We start from the raw sequence: 27,319 nt of genomic DNA on the forward strand, positions 1-27,319 counted from the left end.
AGGCTGCACTAATGATCTCATCAATTTATTACTGAACACAAACAGTGAGAGTTAGGCAAAATAAATCAGCCTTTTTATGTAATACATCTTTTTTTTTTTACATTGTCTACAAACTGGAAGACAATAACTTTGACTTACCATCTTTTTCAAACTGGATCTTTGCACCTTTGAATTTCCAGAGGACAGTGGGTGGGGGTGAGCTTATGACATCACACACAATAACGGCATTGTCTCCTTCACTGAACTCTTGAGGTGATGGGACATTTGTAAAGGTGATTTTTTCTAGAGGGAAAAAAGGCAGTTCAGTAACAACTTCAATTTATCGTGCAATGATTCATTTTGTATTGTTGTAGTCGACAGCAGAAGTGTAAGTGCAAGTGCAAATTTAAACTGCTGATGGCACTAGAGAGATTGAGACCCCACAATTGGCACCAATAATATTTAGACACTCAAACATTTGTGATGTCAACTTTTAAATAAGCGTTTTCTATATTATTGTCAACACAGATGAATCGTAAACGGGGATCTTACGGTATATCTTCAGATTGACTGTAGCTTCAGCGTCCTGATCGCCGCTGCTGGCCACACATTTATATGTCCCGGCATTGTCGACTTTTGCATTGTAGATGGTGAGAGTGGAAGACGTCTCGTCGTTGCGAATAACACTGACGTCTTGTTTGCCGGGCTCGATTTTCTCCCCGGTTGGAGCGAACCAATCGATTTCCTTGGCCCCACCGATAACTACAACCCAGACCAAATGAACACATCAGAATTCGTAGGCTGATCTTGTGTATTAAATGTGTCACCATATAAATCATTCTGTCAAAAATAAAGCTGGTTTAACATCCACAGAGCAAAGATGAATCAATCAAAAACGAATCAGGCCTGATGCGATTGAATTATTTGCGTGAATCAGTTGGGATTAGGTGTCGCTGGCTCAACAGCTGTCAGAAGAAACAACCTAAAACTTCAACCGATTCTCAGGTTACCAGTCTATTACCCAAATCAGTGGACCGTAAGACACAGCACTGGTGAAGACTCCAGTGTTGAGAGCAATTATCAGAGCCGCTGTTCCACGCCTTTGGGTCTTCAAATGAAACCCAGGAGAGCGTAACCACGAAAAACGGTTTTCAAAGTGAGATATACGCAGCACACAAAGGTTTAACGTATTCCTCTTGTAAGCCTTATTCACATGGGTCTCGTTTATTGGGTCCTCCTCAGTGATATTTGCAGACACAGAACACCATCAGTCACATTAAAGTTGAATTCAAAGTAGTGTACTGTTTCAGTAAAAGAATCATTTAGAAGATTACTGCTTTTTAGGTCACAAAAAAACTAACTAATTCCCATTTAAACTTTTAGGATCAGACATCAGGCAACTAAAACGGTGTCCCAGATTTTTGGAAGGTAATTATGAACAGGGGACACACATCTTTAAATACTGTAACAACAGTAGCAACAGGCATTGGAAACAGGCAATCAACAAGTGAACAGCTGATGTGATATGATATGAATCATGAATATGATATTTTATATTCCTGAAATATAAAGCTGCTTTACAGAGAATATTGGCCTAAAAACCCCAGTAAACAAGATAAGGCAGCAGTGGGCGAAGACAAACTCCTAAGAAAGATGCCTAGATATAAAAATAAAAAAATTGTTGTATTTGGGCTAATTTTTCAATATAGCCTATTACTGTTTTATTGTATTTTTGATCAAATTCTTAATATTAAAAATCATAAGAATGACACCGTACATGGTCAAATTCAACAGATGACACTTTTTTTATTACCTTCTTTTCTGTTCATATTTTTCACAAACCCACAACAACCTCTTTCCTAGCTTGACCCGTTCTAAACTAAATTAGCCTTTCCTGAAGGAAACACATTTGCTCATAAAGCATAAAATGAGTGTTGATGTTTTTGGTTAAATGACAGCAGGAGAGAAAGAAAGATTGACAGTAATATGCAATACAGATGGAAAAACAGACCCATCACAGTTGGTAGGCAAAGAACATAATGACCTGTTTGTTTGAATGCCAAATATTTTATCAATATCTGTATCTGAATCAGATGTAACCTGGTTGCCCGCCACTCGCCTCGCCCACACCGGACTCATTGGAACAAAATCTTGCACCTTGTTTACAAAAACCAACACCATATGGCATAACTAAGGCTGAAATTATCTATGAAACAAAGCCCTGCGGTAATGGGTAGGTGCTGAATTAATGGCGGTAACTCCTAAAAGCGCTGTAATAAGGGCCAGAAGGTTCCTGGTCAATATGAAAACTTACCTTCACACAAAAAGAACCGAGACTCTCCAACACTGATCTCGCTCTGCGCAGGTGTAATATCGACCTGCAGAGAAACTGAAGAGAGAGAAAAGTATTAGGATTAAAGAACACATCAAACAAACCTGCTATAATAGAGCTAAAGTTAGTTTAAAAAAAACCATACAACTCATAACTAAGAAACTTCTCAAACTGTATTTCTCCACATGCATAATTCAGCAGTCTCTGAGAGCACTTTTCATTAATTCCACACAAGCAGCTGATCTCTTCACTTTTACAGCCGCGCAAGTAACTATGGAAACCCCTCTGACATAGGCTCTTCAGATAAACAACGACGCGTCATTTTGATCCGACTAAACGAGAGGCGACAACAGACAGTGAAGCTAACAAGCTCATTGTCAACTCGGCCATTTCACCTCCTTAGAGTTTTGCAGGTTCATTTATTGCCGCTGCATCTGACAGTGGCATCAGCGCATTCAGCACTATGTCACAAATGCATGCCATTACGTAGAGATTTATTTAGGAGAAACTCTCAATCCCCACTTAAGCCCATTCTTAGCTATGTCTAAAAGCCTGTTTGGTTTTAAAAACAATACATCTGTCTATTTTGTCCCCAGAAACTCTAGGAATGGAAAGAGTAAAACAGATCGATATGTTTCAATTGAAGAAACGTAAAACCCAGAGCTTGGGCGTTAACTTCAGTGAGACCGTTACTCATTTCTCATTCATATGTCGGAACACGGGGGATGTTTGGGAAATGAGTAAAGACAAAGAGAGCCGACTGAAGACAAAATTGATCCGCTCACAGATGGTGGCCTTTAGTCTTCCAGGTAATTTAATAAATGGACAAAGCTGGACGAGGGAAAACCTCAATTAAATCAGCATATTCAATCAATACAATTGGATGTTTGTTGTTCTTAGTGGAAGGGCCATTTATTTCATGTGTCTTCACACATTTATAGTCTTTATTTAGATAAAAGGAAAAACTTTAATCTGTGAACTTGGCAAAGCAGTTAACTTTGGGAATGACACAAAAAGGCTGAAGTTCTGCTGAGGACAGGATTTTAAATTAATTAGCCTCTCATTAGCAGGGCATGCTGGGAGATGCATGGTGACACCAGAGTCGTCTGTGTAAGGGCCACAGACCTCTAATCTTGAATTCGCTTTAAAGAATTACAAGAGCAATGCTGCCTACAGTGAACAGTTTTGTTCTACTAAAGACAGATTTGACTTCTACATTATGTGTGTATGCTGTGTGAAAGCTATAACAAATTACCAGAAAATTATGAGAACTAATTATCTGTATGGCGTATTAATCTGTATGGCGTACTAATTATCAGTTTTCCCCATGGTATTAAACACAGTATCAAATATCAATGTTTCTAACGCCCACATTCACGTGTCAGCAAAGCCTATTTGGTGATCAGAAATTTGGGTTGCTCAGTTAAAAGTGGAAGCAGATGAACATGAGCCTGCAGGGGTGGAGTTTAAAGGGGTCCTATTATACTTTTCCACCTTTAGTTAATGTGTAATGTTGCTGTTGGAGCATAAAAAACAAATATCTGTAAGGTTACAAATCTCAAAGTCCACTCCAAAGGGAGATATTTAATTTAACAGAATCCACTTTCCAAGAACTACAACCAACGACACGTTTGGACTACAATGTGATCTTTCCAGATCTTATGAAGTCACAGTGTTCCTCATTTAAATAATCCCCACCCATGGAACACGCAAAAAGCGGACGAGACCTGGCTGAGCTGCATTAGAGAATACAGTGCTGTCGCTATGTCAAAGAATACAGTTTTTTTCCACAACGTTTCCAAAACTCATTTGTCTGACCTTCCTAAGACTGACAAACGTAGAGTGGTAAAAATTGATTTTAAACACTGTTCCTGAACAGCATAACCCCAACTTTTATCTGTGCGCTGCACATTTTAAAGAGAACAGCTTGTTTTCTGTTTCTTTTGTAAGCTCTCGCTTTTGTAAGACAGTTCACCCCTCCTTAGGAAAATTAAACGTGTTTTTGTGATCGATTACGGTTTGTATTACCTTAATTTTCCAACAAATATCACGATTAAATGGTGGACATCGTATCTATAATGTATAAGAAAATTACCCTAAAAAATATACCACTCTGAAACATCCTGTGAAATCCGGGCTTGCAAAGTCTGTGCATGAAATCCGTTCTGCATGGTCCTCTCGTTTGTTAACACTGTCAGGGTCTGAATCGGGCTCGAATTGGTTTGAAATGTATGCCATCTGTAATATTTACACTAGACAAGAACTTGCAGTTATGAAGGGGGGGGGGGGGCTATATCAAAATTGGCATGTTTGAACTTCGTAAAAGGCCATAATAGGACCTCTTTAAGCAGACTAAATGATTAGAGAAGTCCTGCATACTTCACCACAGAGAGGTCTGTCATTTTTACAGGAAGGTTCAGTTATGGCATTTTGATTAAACATGACATGCTATTCTGAAAATATAACGCTGCAAAGATGAATTGGTCAAAAGAAGTTCAATAACATGCATTGAGAAAATAAAGTGACTTTTCATTTCATGTCGACTTTCAAACTCTGCTGGGCTTCAAGGAACCACTTGAAAACCACTTGAGTTGGTGGAACAGAATATCTCATAACTGGTATTAAAGCAATCCATTTTACTTTGTGAAAGTGAACAGCTATTGATGGCATATCATTTGCCTGTTATAGTATTATAATGCATTTTTCATTGCAGCTGACCTCCGCAGAAATTGGCTTACAAATCAATTGAACCAAGTTTGACAACAACCTTAGTGACAGCAAAGAAAATTAAAAATACATTTGTACACAGACACTTCCACCTCACTTCTGGACTTTCTGTTTTATGTTTAAAGGATTAGTTCACTCAAAATTCAGAAAATTCTGTCTTCATTTACTCACCCTCACATCATTCCATATGAACACATAAATGGTCAATATAATAAAAGTGAATGAAGCCTGTGATGGTCAAGCACCATGAAAGTGGTCCAAATGATGTGTGAACTAAAGTCGCCTTTATGGGAGAAACAGACTGAAATTTGCTGAAAATCTTGACATTTAATTTTGCTCAGATCTTTAACAAATTGACTTAAGCAGTTCACAAAATCGGTCTAAATGATTTGTTCATGAATCAGTCTGTTTCAATTTTTGAGTTCAGTTCAGTGATTCAAACTGGTTACAGTGATCAACAGCTCACTGGAAGAAAAGAAACTCTGTGATAGATTTCAATAGATTAGTGTGATGAACAGTGAGCAGGTTTATGGTAGTTTTATGACACTTTTATGGTGCTTTTGCATCATTTTTGAAGCTTGAGAGTTCCAGTGTCCATTCATTGTAAAAAGGAACCAGTACACTTTAGAAAAAAAAAAATCTTCTTTCGTGTCACACAGATGGAAGAAACACACAGGTTGAAATGACACGAGTGCGAGTAAATGACAGTCTTCATCTGAGAAACCAATGGATGTGTGAATAATGTTTCATGCACTATTTTTCAGTGAGTCGTGAGTATGTGCTGTTGTGATGAGGGAGCTGTGTGTGTGTGTGTGTGCGCATGTGTGTGTATTCGTGACTGCAGCTGGATGTGTCTCTGTCCTCACAGTCCCACAGTCCCACCCTCTCAGACACACATCATCTCACCTCATCAGTTTATCACATCCAAAATGACGCAAATGCAAAACATTTTTGAACATTGTTGACAGGATTATTTTTTGTATGCCATGTTTTCTATGCAAATATTTGAATGAATCATCTTAAATTTTAGCATTTGGCTTCCCATATTATTTGAAATCATCTTTCATATATTCCTCTGGGAAATCAAATGGCCCTGCGGAACTGTCAGACTGAATCTTAAAGTAAGAGATAAAGAGATTCACAGGCATTTCTTCCTCAGCATCGCTGCTGGAGACTGGGAATACCTGAGTTTGTGCTATTTTCTACAAAACAACTGAACTGCATGTGTAACCAGCTGGGTTAGTGCTAGACGTCGATTTCAAATGCACTGCCTGCAGTCTGACGGTGGTATCATAGGTTACCATCCCTCAAGGAAGAGTTTATTCATCACAAAAGGGAAAACACCATGAGAAAAGCAGTGGTGGGGGGGACCACATCTGAGTGAAACCAACCGATTATTAGCACTGAAATCAGAAGCACAAGAGACTAAATTAAATTCGGACTCTGACCCATTATGCAGAGATGCTGCATTCACACTGAAAGCTTTTACTGGAATTAAAGGTGCAGTAACCGTTTTCTGAGAAACGCTACTGAAAGTGAATCGGACCAAGCACCACAACAAACTTGTAGACCATCAGCAGTAGGGGGAGCAGTGGCGGAAACAAACTAACTTTTTAATGCAGAACTGAATGTAGGCTAATTGTTAAATAACCATTTAACAGTGATAATGTATCATTACTGATTAGCTAAAAATGGAAAATTCTGCATTTAAAAGCATGCCATAAGGTAGGGTTGGGCAATAGCCAATGGCCAAAAAAAATCTGAATTTTTGGCCTAAATGGCGATGTATGGTATAATCTCAGTATTAATTTTTTTTTCAGTTTGAATTCAAATAAAATCTGTATTTATTTCAAAAAATGTATATCCTGATCAATATTGTCCTAGGCTATGACAACAAACAGAGTGAATGTAACCTAGCAGTCTATCTACCTTGCAGTCTATCCAAAAAAGGGGTCAATTCATATCATATTCTAACATTGCAACAATACAATCTAAACTAAATTCACTAAACTTAAAATGAAAATGAATAAAAGCAAAACTGATATCATAAAAATACACTTGTAGGTTTGAAATTCTATAGCACATTTATGTTCACCAACAATAACAAATACTCAACAACAAATATTTTAGCAAAATATGTTTAGAATTTAGTGTTAATGTATATTTTAGTCCGAATTATTGCGCTCCTATTCTATTGTGCTCCGTCTGTTCGGTGCGCATGCGCGGCGCCGCTCGTTCGCGAAAGTTTAGCCTGCAGAAGGCTCGTCCACTCCTGACAGCAAAATGGAAATACAGATGGAGAATATGTCCGTGAAATGTAAGTTATGCACTGAGGAAATTATTAGTTATCACTTCAGCTTAAAGATTATTAAAAGAGGTATATTTATTTCCACCAATCGCTGCACAGGTGAAGTTTACGTATGATGACGAAAGCACGTTAGTGCGAGTCCTCCCGGAACCCATAGAGAATGCATTGCAGTGCCTGCAGTTCGAAAAAACAAAATCTTTGTATGGAAGTCTATGGGAACACTCTGGGCGATTCTCGGCCAAAGTGAAATCGCCCAAAAAGAGCCGGTACTCTGCAGAACGTGACTTGACGCTGATTGGACTATATCCAGAGGCAGAACAACAGTGACGGCTAGTGTAACTCAGTGGTTGAATGCGAATGTGATTGAAAAAGTCCCTTTTGTACTTTGGTGGTGCGTCGCCCAATCACCCTAATGAAGATACCGCCCCTGGGGGAGTATACACTTTTCTTTGTTTGAGCTGAGCACTAAATCAGCTTATTAGAATGATTTCTGAAGGATCATGTGACCCTGAAGACTGGAGTGATGATGCTGAAAATTTTTGAAAGATGTCTTGCAATCACCAAGGCTGCATTTAAAAAAAAAAAAAAAAATACAGTAAAAACTAATTCAAAATAGCCTAACTGTTTTCTATTGTAAATAAATAAATAAATAAATAATTTGTAATAATACTTCACAATATTACAGTTTTTACTGTATTTATTTTTTAAAGGTGAACTAAGTAACTTTTTTACCTTAACTGAACAGCTTCGGAGTCATTGGAATGGTTATATTACTTATTTCGGGTTGAATGGTGGTCGTTTCGCACCCCCCTGGTGCCCGTGAGCGGAAAATACGCACTTGCAACTTTGAGCCGGCAGGGCCGCCGGCCGCCGCGTCAGGAAGTCTCGCGTGATATCAGGTCTTGCGATGTAAACAATTGCTTTACGGCCAAAAGAAATCTGCTAAAATGCCGTCATTATTGCGCTCCCTCACGCTGTTCGAACCCGAAGGAAGAAGACGTTTTAAAGAATGTCCCATCTGCTTTGATGTCGTTGATCTGCTAGCCTCTGGTGTCTGAGAATAGCCAACGAGTTTTTACAACAGTGTTGTCAAATATCTATTCCGAAGCTGTGGGGGGAGCTCTAGAGAGAAACCTGCGAGCAAAAAGCGAGAATACAGCGAAGAAATCCCGAAGTTACTGAATGCAGCTTTAAATGCAGCCTTGGTGATTGCAAGACAACTTTAAAAAAAATAGGCTAAAAAAATCTTAGCAACACCCGACAGAGTACACGATTAAATAATGAAGCGACCAAATGAAAGCTAAATTGGAAATGTCATTAGTAAAAATATGCAGACTCTGTTCTAAAAGTGATTTCACTTGACCCATTTAAAAAGTAAGGAAAATAAAATGACACCATGATCAAAAATTTCCCAAGACAGGTTTTGTCATAACAAATTTTTAATAAGACAAGAATTTTAACACAATAGCCCAGAGTTGAACAAACTCCTAAGGCGACAAAGGAATGTAAATGTTAACCCTCTGGGATCTAAGAGGGTTTTGGGGCCCTGGAGAAGTTAAACATTAGCTATTTAAAACAGTAACTTGAATATTATCAAGATTATAACTAGCAGAGTGCAAAATCCAAATTCAAATCCACATTATATATCTTCTTCTAAAATTGCATCACGTTATGCAGCAGTTTCAGTCTTGCTATTGCAAACACGCCTGATTAGCATACAATCAATGACTTCACTTGAGGTTTATTTTTAGTCAAGACAAAGTGGGGGGAAGATTTACAATCCAAGACTCAGACATTAATTGAAAATGACACGTTTAAAAAAACAACTCTTTTGTAGCTTGATTAATTGTCTAATTCTGAAGCTTTGGTAGTGTGTCTGAGCGCACTCCTGATCTCAGCCGAACACAAATTTACATTGTTCAAATGCAAATGTGTTAATCATTTTAACAAGTTGTCCGAGATCTCAGTTCTGATTTAACCTAGATTCACCACGAGTGGCTTCTGTTTTTCCATGCTTCAATGACAAATGCTCAAAAAAAAAAAAAAAAAAAATCCCACGCAGGAAGAGCTCTACAATGCATTCAGACACCTTTTAATCTCAGGCTGCACAAAAGGGCCACGATAAAAGTGATAATGGGGAGAGAGGGGACTCAATTATGAGGCAATTTATTTGGTGCAGCAAATTCATCTGCTTTTATTTGCACTTCTACACTCTGTTTCAGCTTTTAAGGCATTTGTGTGCAAGTAAACAAGGATAATATAAACCATTACCGAACCAATAAGACATGTTTGCTGAACTGGATGCTCCTCAGATCTCGTACCTTTTTTCCACGAGAGCAATTCTTAAAAAAAAAAAAACAGCTCCCAACATTCTCTATGTGATGTGGCGCTGTTGCTTGGCAACATGACATCCCGTGTGTGTGCAGAGTATGTTAATGAGCGGAGTGGCAGGGGTGTCCGGCGATCCACCGGAGCAGAGCTGCGGGCTATGTAACATATGTAATGAGAACGCAGAGACGATGACATTTCCGTGCACAGCGCTGCGTCGAATTCTACAGTGTTGTATTATTTTCAAAGCTGTAGGGCCGTTGTTTTACATAGTGGCATTTTAAGACGCAGCCAGATTCTGAGCCCCACGGGTACCACGCTGTTGTTTACACCCCGCTGTTCCATTCACCTGAGCAGACTTATTTCTACAAAAGCCACAAACAACTAAAAGTCATCTGAAAAGGTCACAGAATGGTCCATTTGTTCTGAATGAGGCCAACTCTGTGAAAGAACAGGGCTGTTGGAGAAAGAAACCAATCAGCTTGGCTCAATAAACGACTGGTCAATTGTTCAATCCAGGGGTTTTCGGGGTTTTCAGGGTTTTCAGACTTTTCAGTGCCAAGGACCTCTAAATATGATGATCCCCTGCGAGGATCTTCCTTTATTTTGAAAATCTAAAGACAGGTATTTATTTATGTATAAAAACTTGTTGATAGTGTGTGAGAAAAATTCTAAATGTAATATTATAAAAGGCAACAAAAATAACAATACTAACGCAAATACTAAAATATAAACTATTATATTAGCCTAATATATTACAAATAACATTAGTTTTGTGGAGGGAAAAATATTTTCTAACTACAGTATGCAGATTTAGGCTACCTTTTAAAACTAGTGATATCAATAGAATAAAGCAACCACAATCAATCTTTTTCTTAAGACAACAGTCTATGCAAGCGCAATGAAACAGAAATATTAAATTATTTTTAATTAATTAAAAATGATTAAAACATATTTCATACATGAGAATTCAAGACATGAGGTCTTTGTTTGTACCACTAAAACATCCTGCAAGTTTCAGAGCTTATAACAACCTCCTCATTATAAGCAAAGCATTTATTCAATCAAGCTCCAAAAACAGCTTGTTTGTGATGTCACATGGGTAAATACATTTGCATATGACTGCCTCAAGAGCAAGACATCAACGAATAGTTATACAGCATCGCAACATAGGCCCCGCCTACTGCCGTTCATTCGCTTAACGACAGACATTTGTATACACTGGATATGAGCGTTGCGTTGTGACGCGTCAAAAGCTAAGAGAACCCATTACAATCACTAATGCTGTCTACACTGGATACAGTGTACAGATTGAGTCTGCTGACAGGAGGACAAATGGAATAGAATTGTAAAGGAATGTTCGCTTTGACAGCTCGTTTGCATCTCTGTACATACTTTAGAAGGATACCAGCGTCTTATATATTTTTAATGGCGTCCTGGATCACGAGGATTATATGTTTGTTCAGAGGCTTGGACCGCACCGCATATAATTTTGTATACGAGGCATAGTGTAATGGAGAGCTCACAAAGAAACTTTAGTTGACAGATGAAGCAGCCAGATGTATTGGATCTGACAGCAGCTGCATCAGAAACCATAAGTAAATTATTATTTCATAATGATTTGTCTGTAAATTATGGTTTTAAATGGATAATGTTTTCAAAACACTCATGTGCAGTAGTGAGTGGGCGTTGATATTGTTTCCTTTGCAATAATGTTAGCCAATCAAAACAGTGGGTGTTTACTGACAACACTGTAAAAAAAAAAGAAAAAAAAAAAGATCAGTAGAGGGTATGCATTGATGTCACTTTCCTGCCAGAACACACCCCCTCAGCCAGACTGAGTGGCAAAAGAGCCTGCCACGAAACTGGATTTAATAGGGGAAACCGCAAAAACGTGAGTAAAACAAACGATTATCATTTTAAACTAAAGGTTGGACTCAATATAGTGTTCCTTACAACTTACCAAAGATCCAGTGATCCATGGATATTGATATGCAGCCAAGAATCGGGTTTCCTGACATTCATATGTGTCTGATTTTGACGCCGGGGAAATATACATTTGCCTGTGAACGCTTTATATAAATACAATATAGGTGTCTAAATCCGGGTGATCACATATATCAATGTCATATATATCGTCCAGCCCTAAAACTTATTTAAACTTTAATTAAACTTATTTAAAAACATCCAATTATGCAGAATATAAGATGGTAAATTTATAATTGATAAATTGTTATAATACTATAAAAATACAATATAAAGAGTATAATTTTACACCAAAATTCAACATATTGACAAAATGATAACTGCAAGTCCACGTTATTCTGCCTGGAGTCTAGTTGTTTCTATGAATTGCAGCGGTCCATTTGCTTCTCTTTTCTGTAGCTTTCAGCAGTGTGTAAAAATATACCTCAGGTTTCTTGTCAAATCTATACAGTCAGATGTGTTTTGAGTGTTTTTCACGGCATTCACGCTAAAAAGCTGTCACTTTTTTTTGGTTTCTTACATGTTTTTTAATGTTTTACATGCTTTAACTCATCGAAATAAGTTAAGCAACTTGTTTATAAGTTATACAAGATTCAACAAATTTTTAAAGTCAGTTTAATGTAATTTAAGGTGAAATTACTTAAACATCCAAGTTGATTGTACTTAAATTTAAGACAACTTTTTTTTTTACACAGTAAAGCCTTAAAGGAGCCGCAAAAACAGATAATTTCAGAAGGTTGAAAATAATCGGTTTTCCACATATATATTTGTTTTATTTTTTTGTGCAAAAAGCTTTATTAACATTTTAAGTGAACCTCAAGGAACATATTAAAATATAAATTTAAAAAACTCCTTTAATATCTTAAATGAATGCTAACTAATATTTGCAGTGGTGCATATTGATCCCCCCAAAAAAAAAAAAAAAAACAGTTTCTAGTCTAATTAAATGGTTAAAATCCTTTTCCTTTTCGGCTGACATCACCAAGGCCACTTACATTTAACCAATGCATTTTGACAAAGTTTTAGAAGATTCTTTCATGATTCAATCAATTCCTGATGGATAAAGTACTTTCCTTATTTCCCTTTTTTTCTCATTGAAAATAACGTTACGAATGTCATTTCATGTTACCTATATAGTCTATGAGATTTTGTGATAACTGCAATTGAATTTGTTTTCAGAAGGATTATTACCAAAGTGTATCATTTTGCACAAACTCCTCAAGTTACCTCACTTAACATGCTATGTCATTTTGCGACTCTAGCTGGGAAAACATCAAGTAGCACAGTGTTTTCATTCCACATAATTAAGCTGATTTCAGTCACACCATTGCTCGGTTTAAAGTGCTGACGTGACAAGTTAATACTGTACAACAAGCTTTACAGTTTCTATCACAGTTTGAATTGTCGAGCTGCTATTTTTGCAGGAGCTACTGTATGTGTAGTAAGACACCTGTCACACTGCACTGGCTCATGGGCCAGCTTAAGCAGATTACCGCTGTGTATTTACAGTCGGCACTGCACCCAGAGAGATGCCACTGTGTGGAGAATATGATGAGCTACTTATCCGCAGCCCTGGGGTGGGAGAAACCCTTTCCCAAACGAGGGCGCCATCGGCAATCTGCTGAGCTACGGGTATTTCAAGCTCTGACTTTTTTTTTTTTTTAATGAGATAAAAATGATACACAAGCCTCACACACCGGCTGTGTGAAACAGCATGCGATAAATCCAGTGACGTTACATAATACGGTCAGTCGCTTGCATATGGGGGACTATCTGGGGTAAACCTTCAGGCTGCGAGTGTTTGGTAAGTCAGGCTTGCATTTGCTTGCTGATCATGCCACAACCACAGTGATCGCCCTGCTACCCGTTGCTATGGAAACCACGCCCCCCCCCCAAACCCCATCCCTCTCTGCTCGTAAAATCCAAGTGAATAGGATGCAATAGACCACCACTGGAAAAGTCCACCATGGGCAGAGCCTGAGCAGGGTCTAAGGAGGACAACATACACTAAGCCAAAAGCTAGTGATCCTTATGACTGAAATTTTGGATACTTTAAGGATTTAATTTATTATTAAGAACTATTATAAATGACTATATACAATAAAATATTATAACAACATTTTTTATTAAAGAAATGCCTAGTGGAAATCCAGTGAGAGTATTATCTTGTTGTGCTTTATGCTAAATATAACCCTACCCACATCTTGACATTATATAATAAAAGTGCCTCTGAAGTACAGCGTGTACTGTTTACAATGCAAAAAGCAGACAAAAATGCAGACATTTTGAAATAATCACCCTTTTAATGTCTTTTAATATATGAGAAACTGTTTTTATTTTCCATTAAACTATAATATACTTAAACATAATATAAATTCACATAATTTGTTTAAGTGGTAAAACACATTTGCATACTAGCTGAAATACCATGATTTTACTTCACCCGTTGCTATATGGTTGCTATGGTGGCTGTTCACTGGTCCAAGTCACAAAATCCTACACCCAAGTCTCCATGATATTCTGGTCTCTAGATCCCTCCTTCAAATGTAAGTCTATCCTTTCTACCCTTCTCCAGTCATATATTGTTAGTCCGATTGCTTAGAAAAGTAATTGTCTACAGCTTTCCTTAAAGGTGCAGTAAGCGATTTCTTGAGAAACTCTGTTAAAAGTTATAATCAACACCTAGATGTAGGTTTTGTGTGGGAATTATGCAAATGTCTTATTTAAAATTTTGACATCTGGCAACCACCGATCAAAAGCGACAAAAACAGAGATTACGGTAAAGATATGTTTTAACTACTGTTATGGCAATTCATTTTACTTCATGTAATGTATGTGCTTGCATGACAACAGACAATAGTTTAGTGGAAAATTACTGTGTACTGTGTGTAACTCCAAATATCAGCTCATACGAGCTGAAGATGTCTTTGCAACAAAAGGTGTTACATGTCTACTCAATATCCTGCTATTTCTTAGAAACGGTAGGCCTACCTCTGTCTTGACTTTTGAGCCTAGAAAATAAGAGATGTTTTCTCTCCTTATATGGTATAGATCTTCAATTAATTCAAGATAACAGGAAACCAACAGCGTGAGGGGTGAATGATGTATATAAGGCAGCCCGCACTTTGCAGAATAACTCTGTCTGTATGTGAATGACTATTCTTGCAAGAAAATAATACTTAAAGGCCTTTCCTGAGTGATTGATTCATTACAGTCTCACTAATAAGTAAGTAATTTTCCACAACACTACATGTCTTGCATTTTTACGTTAATGATATTTCATGTTGATATGGTCACAGTTACCGTTTAATGATGTTGGAAGTCATGGAAAAAAAGGTCACTGACAAACATTTCTTGTCATAGATTTCGTTAACAAACATAACAATATAGCGTGAGCCATCTGATGCGCTAGCTGTTGGTGGTTGCCTGCTGTTTTGCATAGACTGTTATTTTTGGGGACGGAGCAATGAAGGAAGGGGTGTGTTTGTTTGGGTGTCGTTTTCAAATATCAATAGTGTTTCTCAGAAATAGCTAACTACACCTTTAACAAGACACAAATTTAAGTATAATTCATGAACTTAAAGGGATACTCCACTTTTTTCGGAAATAAGCTCATTTTACAACTCCCCCAGAGTTAAACAGATGAGTTTTACCGTTTTAGAATCCATTCAGCCGAACTCCGGGTCTGACGGTACCACTTTTAGCATAGCTTAGCACAGATCATTGATTCTGATGAGTCCAGTAGCATTTCTTTCAAAATGATCAAAGAGTTTCAATATTTTTACTATTTAAAACTTGACTCTTCTGTAGTTAAACCGTGTACTAAGATCGACGGAAAATGAAAAGTTGCGATTTTCTAAGCCTATATGGCTAGGAACTACTCTCATTCCAGCGTAATAATCAAGGAACTATGTGGCTGTACCATGGGTGCAGCAGGCGTAATGATATGACGCAGCGCCTATAAATAGTCCCCAGCTCGGTAACTTCTTCCAACGTGACCGGGACTAAGTTTGTCTAACCTATTAGACCTATTTTCAGGCGCTGCGTCATATCATTACGCCTGCTGCACCCATGGTACAGCCGCACAGTTCCTTGATTATTACGCCGGAATGAGAGTAGTTCCTAGTCATATAGGCTTAGAAAATCGCAACTTTTCATTTTCCGTCGATCTTAGTACACGGTTTAACTACAGAAGAGTCAAGTTTTAAATAGTAAAAATATTGAAACTCTTTGGTCATTTTGAAAGAAATGCTACTGGACTCATCAGAATCAATGATCTGTGCTAAGCTATGCTAAAAGTGGTACCGTCAGACCCGGAGTTCGGCTGAATGGATTCTAAAACGGTAAAACTCAACTGTTTAACTCTGGGGGAGATGTAAAATGAGCATATTTCCGAAAAAAGTGGAGTATCCCTTTAACCTGGGGCAAGTAAATGCTTAAGTTTGGGGTTGAGGAATCAAAAATACAAATAAATTTAAACACTTCAGTCTGAAATCATACCAGCAGGTTTTCTGTAAAGTTGTACAGACTTAAGTTGCAACATGTATTCAATACTTCAAATATTAGAGAACAGATTGTCACTAAATGATTGAAAAAGATTCAAATGAATACTTTTATTCAGCGAGGACACTGAATAAAGACATTTATTATGTTACAAAAGATTTCTATTTCAAATAAATGCTTTTGAATTTACTATTCATCAAAGAATCCTAAAAGAATTACCATGGTTTCCACAAATATATTATATTATATAAAAAAAAAAATAAAAAAAAACAGCAGGTACGATTTCAGTCAGACTTTTTTTTTTTTTTTTTTTTTTTTATTATTGTTTTAGTCACCAGGTAGAAAATATATACAATCAATAATTAGTCGCAATTATAATTGAGGAGCAAGTTGGTCCAAATAAACTGGGTACTGACTCATGTTTCCAGAGCAAGCGTTTTGCGAATCTCACGTTGAACTCGCATTGAATTTGAGAAGCAGTCGTCAGTAAAATGACGTGTTTGAGGGCGGGTCAAGTTATTCGTGGGCGGACAACATAGGCGGGCATTATGCAAATGTCTTTTCTAGTGATGTAGAACTGTAACGCAGTGGGATTCGAATTCGAACAGACGACTCATTTAGGAGGTTCAGAGTGTATTCTTTCTTTTGGGAGACAATAACTTTTTTTTTTTCTTCTTTTTTTTGTGCACTTTTGACTTTTACAACTTTGTAGTATGTTTACATTCGCAAACAGCTGTATTACACACTGCATGAAAGGGAATATTCGAAAAAACATAATAGGAGCACTTTAATGGTAGTGTTCGTCACAATGTGGAAGAAAAGAGCTGTCACTACTGTTTCATAATTTTTAAAAGCCTGAATTTAGTCAGAATTTTATACAATAAAAAAACCTTTGTCTGCCTGAAATCGTAAAAAATTTTAAGTTGGTCTTAGACATGCAACATGTATTTAATCCTTCAAATATTCAATTAAAGGATTGTGTCATATAATATACTTAGAGTGATAAAGACTGTACTTTGCAAAAACCTGAATATAACTGTGCATGTAAACGTACCGAGTACTGATTGCCTTAGCAAGCATCTCTAATTAATTTATCTTAGCGTTGGCAATTATAAAACATAAATCACAGCCATTATCAAAGGCTTAATGTGTCTAATCACAACACCGCACTTCAAACGCATGCAAAAATTGCTTTCCCCAGCCTGTTGAAAATGATCAGTGAGTCAGAGCGCAGAGGCAGCGCAGATCTGAGAGTTACTCGAGGCAGATGAGATCTGACCATATTCAGGCAATTTGCGCTGAGTGCCCATCAACATCTGCGCATAACTTTACAGAAGCTCTCCAATGCAGCGGAGGCCAGAGGATAATTCCCTCTCCCTGCCCGTAATGAGACTTTATTTAAGTGGCAGACTAAAGAGAGTAGGGAAGGCAGATATTCGTAGGCACTTTAAAAAGGCTGGATAACAGCATCAAGCCCCTCCTCCAGCCTCTTCAATCGCAGCTGCTGCCTGTGAAGGCAGGACTGTTTGTGCTAAATTCAAGGCTCTCATGTTGCATTCTGGTAACAAGAGGAAAACATCAGCCATTGAAAGACTAGGCTTAGGCTCAATAATTTGATAAGGCCTCTGGCGCACGAGGCTGTTATGATATCAAGCATTCATGCCTGTAAATGATGAGGGGGTTCATGACCGGACCCCCAGAACGGGGAAGTGGACAGAACCTCGTGCTTTCCCATAATCGTCAGTTGATCATATAACTATTTACCTGTTGCAATTCCTAGTTGATAAACAGTATGATGTTGTTTGCAGCATTTCAGCAAAAATGTAACAAAAAAATGATTCAATTATTTGCTATAAAATATGATTTAGTAAATTTGTGAAAATGAGTAATTAATCCACACAGAAAAACTAAAAAATAATAATACCTTTCTAGAACACATTCATTTTGTCTTAGTATTTGCTTTCCTGGACATTGGAGTCACTCAAAACACTGTGCTTTGCATAAATCATTTCATGTTTTTTTTGTGGTTGTTGTTTTGAGCTGCTTAAAAACTCAGATGCACAACCCATGCCTACCCGCCCTTTCCGTAGTGAGCTGCCAATACAGCAATTTAAGACATCATATCCAAAGTGAAGGCTGTTCCAAATAGATAAGATGCAAGATGCAATCCCAGAGTGCACTGCAGCAAGCTCAGTGAAAAAAAAAAATTATCATCCAAGGCGGAAAATGTCAAACTAAAAATATACTAACATTCAAATCAATACTAAAAACTACACATAATAGTTCAATCTAGCTAAAATGGATTTTACCTCGCGTGTGTGTGTGTGTGTATATCAATTGAGAATCTTGTGCACTTCACACCAGCACAGAGTTTCTGCCTATAGAATGCAAAGCGTTTCAAATCAGTCACTTATGAAGTTCCTTCTAAAGTCCCCATGAAATCAAAATTTAAAGTCTCCCTGCTGTGAAAATCAATGTCTTTTAAATGTTGTTTATATGTCTATGTGGTGTTTTTAAAAGGCTTTGATACAAACCGTGTGCCTCGGCCCAGAATTTTCATTTCGTTGCCTCCCTAGCTCGATTATGTCCTTCCCCGTCTTCCTGTTTCAGTGAAAATGACGTCAACACATTAAATAATGCTGTACGATTCAAGTCACTTCAGTGGGCCTTTAAGTTAGGATGCTGTCTTAGAAGACAGCTGCATATAGGTATTATACAGCGAAGCAGCTCATTAGGTTTGGAACAGAGCTCATTTCACACATTTTATCACCTGCTAGTAATCAGGACGTAATTGAGCCATCAAGTGCAACCGCTGATGAGATATCACCGTAGCATTTTCCATTCAGAACACAAAGCATTTCAGGGAAATAGACCTTTATGTGTTTATGTACGATCTTAAAATGTATAGGCTATATATAAAACTCCTTCCTATCTTAAAATGACGGTGCTCCTTTATAACAGCTGCAGCACAATGGAAGATAAATGTACTGTCGCCACTGTGAAATAAAGATTTAGTACCAAACCAACAGCTAATGCTTGTTATAATCTTTGAGGTTTATGGGCACAAACAGTCATGTGAGTAAGTTAATTACGACAAAGACCATATGGAGAGACAAAGAAAAATACAAATGGTCATGTAGAATACAAATCATCTTTTAGCAACTGCTCTCTTCAGTAATTTTCTCCATTAATATAATGCAGCAACTGTGGTGATAAAGATATATTAAGCTGCACAACAAAAACACTTCAGAGCCCCTCCCCCTCATGCTAACAGCCGGTCGCCCACTGAGAGAAATGTGTGGAGCTCTGGCCATACTTGTTTCTGAAGAAAACACTGCGAGTTTGAAAGCCCAGCACACACCTGCATTTCATCTTTTGCTCACAACCCACTTTGTTGGCTCTAAATGGCACAGCCAGACACCTACGACTTGCCTATAACCACCCTGACGAAATAACACTTTTACACAGTGCTGGTAAACAGTAACTATGACAATGAATGTTACTTCAGCTGATTTAAAGTAATAACTCACACAGAAATGAAAAATGTGCCATCATTCTCTCCCCTTTATGTCCCCAAACTTGTATGACTTTATCTTCTGTGGAGCACAAAACAAGACAATCTGAAAAATGTCTCAGTGCTATTTTCCCACAACAAAGAAACTCAATGGGCTCCAATGTCGTTTCGACGCCATTAACTTTCATTGTTCAGACAAAAAGAAGAAAGTGTATTTTCACGAGGGCTGGGTAAATGGGTTTTAATCGATTCTCATTTTTACGAACCGATATCGATTCTTAAATCCCAAGAATCGATTAGTCATCCTGTTTTCAGTTGATGAATGAATGGAACATTGTTGCGCGCATCCCATCCAATAAATCGCAATAATCTTTGTGCTTTGTTATAACTGATATGAAACAAAGTCTCAGAATTTAAATTACGTCCATTTTCGTACGAAATTCAAAAACATAATTACCGTTTTGGCGCTGAGGCGTGAGATCGCTCTGGCGCAGCAGCGCTCCAGTCATGTGCGCTCCACCTTCTCTTCCGCCTTAATAATACCAGTTACAGCGCGAAATAAACGTGAATGAGCATCTTAAAGTGTGTTAAAAGATAGAGTACAACTTATTGAAGTCCGTATCATGTCACATGGAATCTCTCAATCAGTGTAAGTTTCAACCATGGAAAGATGTTAGTAAACAATGTCATGTAACGTCACATTTACCTCAGAAAAAAAACATATCCAGTGACCATAAACTCAGCTAGAAAAATGAACTCTAGAGAGGATCATTCTGTTAAATATATGCACCATATTACATATTCATTATAATTTTTAATGTTCTTCAATATTTAATGCATGTTTGAATAAATCTGGAAAGTTTATGACAGCCACCATTTAAATTTGTATATAATTTCATATAACTTTACTATTATAAAAATAAATAAAAGTGTAATTTAAGTGTTTGCATACAAATCAGTTAATTTTTACCTTCAATATTATAGTAGTCTAATGAAGCCTAGTAGGCTACCACTGACTCCCATAGTTTACAGCATTAGTTAAGAGATTTGTTTTCCTTGAGAAAATTTGCAATGTATTGTACCTGATATCCAAAATAATCAATATTGAATCGAATCAAATCGTAATCGAAATTGAATCGAAGTGCAAGCTTGTGAATCGAAATCAAATTGAATTGTGAGATTTGTGTCAATACCCAGCCCTAATTTTCACCACTAAAAAATCTTGAAATTTACCTTAACTCATGCTTTGGATAGTTCAAGGCAAATATAATAGGATTTTAAAGTCGGTTTGAAATGGATAATCCATTTTTAAATCACTTATTGAACGATTCATTCATGCAAGTGTTAATTGTTGTTTAATTCTTTTGAGGCCGTAATTTTTTATCAAAATGTCATAACTCGGTCTTCCAGAGAAACGATTGAAAACGATTCTCTCTGGTGATGTCAATCATTTAGTCTGCATAAACTCCACCTCTTTTGATACTATTGGCCTCAAGCTTGCATTCAGATCTGCCTCCGTCCAATCAGCAACCGGTGGATAGAACCAAGTCTCCGCCCAACCTTTTTCACTCAAATGTATGTCACAATATTAAAGAAAGGTTCAAGGTTCAAGGTTCAAAGGTTTTATTTGTCACATACTCATACAAGATGCGCAGTGAAATGTATTTGTGACACGCCCTGTGCTTAATTGTAATAAAAATAAATACAATGTAACTAAAAAAAATAAATAAATAAAATACAATAGAAACAATAAATACAATAAAGTATGTTTTTTAGCAGAAGTTTACATACATACATATGTTATTATAATATAAATTAAAACTAAGTCGAAACTATCTGTCACCACTTTGTCATAACTTTAAGACACATACAATATAAAAAAAATATAAAGATTCTTTTGAGTATGTTTTATTCATTAAATCAGTTCACTATAATGGTCTGAAAGATTCATTCATAAATGGACTGATCTAATTCTTGAGTTCAATGATCCCATTTGCAGCAGTTAATAAAAGTCCACTTGAGAGAAAGATAATCAGTGAAAAATATTTGCTTCATTCTTCACATAAACCATATGAGTTCAGAAGACTTGGAATAAAGTGCATGAGTTGTGAGGACTACATTCAATAATTTCATGGTGCTGCCAAGCAGCAATACAATCTGTGAGACTAGTTGGAGACTGCTTCGCTGACCAAAAATGTGGCTCAAATCACATATACTACTCAGAGTTGGGTTTTTCAGACTGTCATTGTACCTGCACAGTGTGTACACGAAGGGTGAGCCTCGTCAAGCTTGGGCATGACCAGTAAGGGGATCAGCTAGTGGTAAATAACTGATCCAAATCCGAAGAGACACTGGATTGACTGTGAGAGGATTCCTTTAAAGCGAGTTGTGAGTGGGCAGACACTGCATGTGGGATACTGTGAGAGCCTCTTAAGCAGAAAATCACATTTGGGCCAATTTGTTTTACAAGGTCTGATGGTATGGCAAATAACCCAGGGCATTTTCTCAAACACCTGGGTAACCCTGGATAAAGATTAGGACTGGACAATATGTCACATATTCACAATGGACTCAATACTTTTTAAAACACATTGTGAATATTGCAGTGATTGTATTTAGTCATTTAGTTTTCGGTTTTACCCCAGCTTCTTTAATGTTTTTGATTCTTTTGCACAAATCAGTTCTTTTTTGCATTTAAATCACTTTTTAACAGTGAATGTAAAACATTAATTTGGGTCACAGCTCAAACATATTAAAGTGTTTGTGAGGCATTAAACATGCTTATAAATATTTTAGTTAAAAAAAAGAAGGTATGTGTATTCTCCTCCTTTGTACTTAACAACAACAAAAAAGATTTTATATTTTTTTTATTCTTTTAATATAATTTATTAAGACCCTTTCATATAAATTTATCATATTTTCTAGCACTAAACATATGTGAACATTGAGATATTTAATCTTGTGACAAATTTCTTGCCATCGCCAAGCCCTAGTAAAACCTACAGTGGTAAATCTAACTAGTAGGATGTCTAAACGATATGACTCATATTTTGAGTCAGCACTGAATCTATATTGGTATTTGAACTCAGAGAGGGGGCAACCCCTGTGCGTAGAAAATTTCCAAACCCTCTTATATCACTGTTATTTTCCAAAAAGATAGGGATTTTCTCTTCCAATAATTTCCATTTCATCTAGGCATTTTCAAATAATACGAAGCTCTGACATTTAAGAGGGCGTAAAGGCCTATTATGCAACATTTTTGAGCACTTCTTTACAATCAACTCAAAAATACTTTAATAACTGAATGAAATGTCAACACAGAGGTTGCTGCCTGCAGTATCTTACCACTGAAATACTACTGGTAATATATTTAACTGCTGAAATGTAACCACATAAAACAGCTTTCCTTAATGTGCAGATTTCCATCCGTCAAATTTATGCTGAACTATAGTGCATCTACTATGAGACAAATTAAGAGACTGGAATCACAAATTTGGAATATAGCTTCACACACAGCAACAAAACAAAAACAAAAAAGTAAGTTTGATTAATGCACTGAATAGCCAGTAAGACAGGCAGTACAGGGGGAGAAGACAGATCACCACTAGGAAACTGAATGTAATGTAAGGCTGTAGAAATGGAAATGCTGTCTTTCAGTTAAAACGGCCAATCATATATTTGATAGTTTGTTTATGTGCGGAAACTGTAAAAAAGACAGTTTTGCACATTTCCAGCTGCTAGTAGGTGCTCTTACTGCTGGTGATGTTAATTAGTGGGCAGTAGAAATGTTTATTAATGGGTGGAATCCGTTTGTTTGTATATAAATGTCTATATGCAGTATGCATCATATCATATTAGATGAAGGAGAATCAGTGTGTGCTCTTTGTGTCATTGCTGCAGTCTACTTGAGGCGAAAATGCAAGCACCAGACTATCTGGGTCGTTGCAAAGCCATCGGCTGGTGCAGAATCTGCGGCTGGATGAGGTCAGATTCCTGTAGTAGTTCAGACAGGAAACAGTTTGGTTTGATGAGATTTGGTTTGAAGGTCAAAATTCTCTGCAAAGCAAATCAGTTCACTTGTTACCAACGTTATGCCCCGGACAGGCATTTTTCCATGTACTATACTGTAAGTAACATGCAAGTAAAGCAACAACCTACTTGAATAGGCCAAGACCGAAAACAAAAATTGGTTGTCAAAATTACGTTTCAATAACATTAATTTAAATACAGTATAAAAACATGTTGAATTGCAATAAATCACAATTCAACATATTTTTTAAATCAACTAGTCGTAAAGAAAAATCGTAAAGAAAGTAGCGATAGATCTTTTCTTCCAAATTGTGAGGTATAGGCTATATCCGAGTGAAACTGATTGACAAAAAAGGATTAACAAAAAAGCAAATCAAATTTAGGCTGGGATTTTGGTTGGAGCCCATTGGTTGTTGATTGGATTTTGAGATGTGCGTTACACTCAAAAATTAATTCAAGCTTGAATTGGATTGTAGAGTTACGAGATTTAGGCAGACTACATGATTGGAGAAGTCCGGTATGTGTCAGTTTTAACCAGAAGATCAAGTTATGATGACCTTTTTATTAAAGGGGTGGTATAATGCCCCTTTTTACAGTATGTAAAAAGTCTCTGTTGTCCCCATAGTATGTATGTGAAGTTTTAGTTTAAAATACTCCACAGATCAATTTTTACAGCATGGTAAAATTGTCCCTTTTTGAGGGTCAGTAAAAACGTGGTGTTTCGGGCGTGTCCCTTTAAATGCAAATGAGCTGCTGCTCCCGGCACAGAGGGCGGAGCTTCAACAGCTTGTGTGTGTTAGCAGCTCCAGTTACCTCACGTAAGCACGCACTAAAATGTCAGTTAACTATCTTCAAGTCTTTGATTAGCATATTCTGTCATGATAATCTATAAATCGCTAGTGTGGGAACTGTTGTAAGATGCCTACAGAGTGACATCCTATTGCACGTGTGTATACGAACTGTATTGCACGTGAAAAGACGGATGCGACAGCTTGAGCAGACTCACAAATGTGCACTACTACAACTCTTCCTCTTCTCAACATGGACTGAGTGTTCCTGGGGGCGGGGTTTATGTAAATGTAGTGTTTGTGATGTCACTAACAGGGGAGGAATGTCGTGTAGTCCCTACCAGCCGTTTGTTGTAGTCCTTAAAAAAACGATTTCTTTAAAAGCAAATATCTTCCTTTGCTTTGAACTTTGAGCGTTGTAACTTTGCTGTTTATGAAAATAAATTACATAAATAAAACAATTAAAAAAAAAACATTGTTCACAATAACATCTATAACTTTAGATCTATATGCATTAGGAGTGTAACAATACACTCATGTCACAATTCGATAAAAATCACAATACTGAACTCACAATACGATATCGTGATATTTTAAGCCAAAATAAAGAAGAGAGTTTTTTTTTTTATTATTAATAGTTTATAGTTATTAAAATAATAATTGTATTTATCAGGACCCACAAATATTCCCCCACTGCATTATTACACATTATTTTCAACATTATATATAATAGTTTAATGTAGTAACGTCACTGAAAAAAAAAATCTCACGCAGTACTCGCACTTTAAATAAACAAATAATAAAAAATAAACAAATAATAATAAACCATCTAAAACACTTTGAATAATCACACTACTAAAGCTAAATGTGATATGGTGATTTTAAATTATGTTTGCGCTTTCACTTTGAGGCGTGCCATTCCGGGACGGGAACAAACACAGACAAAACAGGGAAGTACAAACTCAAAGACCAAGGAACAGAAACTGAACGTGACTAGACATGTGCCAGTATTCAGTAATTCGATATATCACGATAATGAACATGCACGATATTATTATCATGGGCACTTCAAAATACCGTGAATAATTATTTATTACGAATTATTCCTATTTTTAAACGGAGTATTCAACCGTTTAGAATGCAAAACACCGCTGTATGCTGCGTCAAAGAGGTACATGCACTGATGTACAAGCCTAATGAGAAGCGCATGGCGAAACGAGTGAAGGAGATGCGCTGATTGAAAATGCATTCACTCTGAGAAAGTAGATGGCGCTGAATAAGGATCCATTTTTTTATTAATTTATTAGTTAACATATCCTGACAATGAAAAATACTTCTAAAGCATTTATTAATCTTAGTTAACTTAATTTCAACATTTAATAGCACCTTATTAAAATCAGAAGTTGCAACTATTATTACAGTTACATGAACTAACAGTTGTATTTTTAACTTTAACAATTTCTGTAACAAATGTAGCTGTTTCTCACTGTTAATGTGTTAATGCTTTAATGTTAACAAATAAGACCTTTGTAAAGTGTTACATATTGTTCTTTATAATTATTTTGCACTTTAATCTGTCTGAAACTGAAACGTGTTTACTTCATACATTGTGTATTGCTTTATTGTATTTAAATGTTCAGTTATTTTAGTGACAAGAAAAAGTTATTAAACCTGTTATAGTATGAAAACACTTTTTTTGCAACTTATTTCAATATCGTGATAATCCCGTATACCATGATTAAAGCTTCAGCAATTATCGCAACATGAAAATTTGATTGAAAAACAAGACTACGACATAAACAACAATGAAAAACATGATTACGGTTTTTAAAAACTACCCGAAGTTGACATGCAACGCTAAATTCATGGGACGCAACGGCCAAAGGCCTCCACCAAGGTGAACACTTTGCAAGATCCACTGCTGCATAAAGCATCAAGCATAAAATGGTGTTATAGTTCTAATTAAATGCACTGATGCTTTCATCGCTAATTGGTAGTTGGTAGTTCAATGACTAGTCTGCCATCTAGGCCCACTAGTGACTAAGCAGTACACTGGTGATCTGCGGTGATAAACCTTCCTGTGAACTCACCTTGTGAGATGCTGAATGAGAATTTGTAAATGTCTCACACAGTATTCAAGGTTGGTTGGCTGCTTTGATGAACCAATGCATCTCAATATGCTGCTATCTGCCGTTTGCCATAACAAATGAAATTAATGTGCAAATTAGCTCATGAGCTGGGGAAATGAAAACTGCCAAAAATGAGTCTGAAACCATTTGAGAACTGAGTCTGAAAGGTTTGAGAACACGGCCGGGGCGTAAGACACTGACCCCGCTGACCCTGAGTGGGAGTTCACATGAACAGTCTTTATGAGTTACTTAATGTGATGTTTGAATCCAAGCCCACACGTCAGCGGAGCAGTACGGTCTACTTTCCCAAGGCACATTTTTAAATATCATGGAAAACAAACTGGTGGGCGTCTATTCAAAAGAGGTGATGACTTGAGTTTGTGCCGTCTGGCTCAAAATAACCATACGTCTGCGTTCAGATGTCCTGTGCACCGGCACAGAGGAGATGCTGAGGAGATGTGGGAGGAAAATTCACAAAGTAATTTACGAAAATGTAATTTCAACCAGTGAAAACTGTTCAATGTCACGAGGCTCGTTCCATTTCCTCCGCTGCTCAATTCTTTGTCACCTGAGACGCTATTTCAAGATGATTAAGTGGCATATTTAAAAGGGGAGGAAGGAGCGAATTGTTATCAGATAGGATGTAGAGGGAGGGGGGGGGAATAACCAGCAGCCAAGGAATAACAAAACTGTGTA

At 37.0% G+C, this 27,319-nt stretch overlaps 1 protein-coding gene across 9 annotated transcripts in view; it reads right to left on the minus strand.

Moving 5' to 3' along the window:
- Positions 1–27,319, minus strand: part of ncam1b (neural cell adhesion molecule 1b) — a 106,673-nt gene that overhangs the window by 57,443 nt on the left and 21,911 nt on the right. For all 9 annotated transcript variants that reach the window (XM_084418157.1, XM_084418155.1, XM_084418154.1 and 6 more), the window contains exons 2-4: positions 2,294–2,368; positions 532–741; positions 139–282 (exon numbers count right to left, since the gene is read on the minus strand). In XM_084418157.1, the coding sequence (XP_084274283.1) occupies positions 139–282; positions 532–741; positions 2,294–2,368 (429 nt within the window). The remainder of the gene's footprint in view (positions 1–138; positions 283–531; positions 742–2,293; positions 2,369–27,319) is intronic.

Source organism: Rutilus rutilus, assembly GCF_951802725.1.
Source record: "Rutilus rutilus genome assembly, chromosome: 9".
NCBI classification, from domain to species: domain Eukaryota; kingdom Metazoa; phylum Chordata; class Actinopteri; order Cypriniformes; family Leuciscidae; genus Rutilus; species Rutilus rutilus.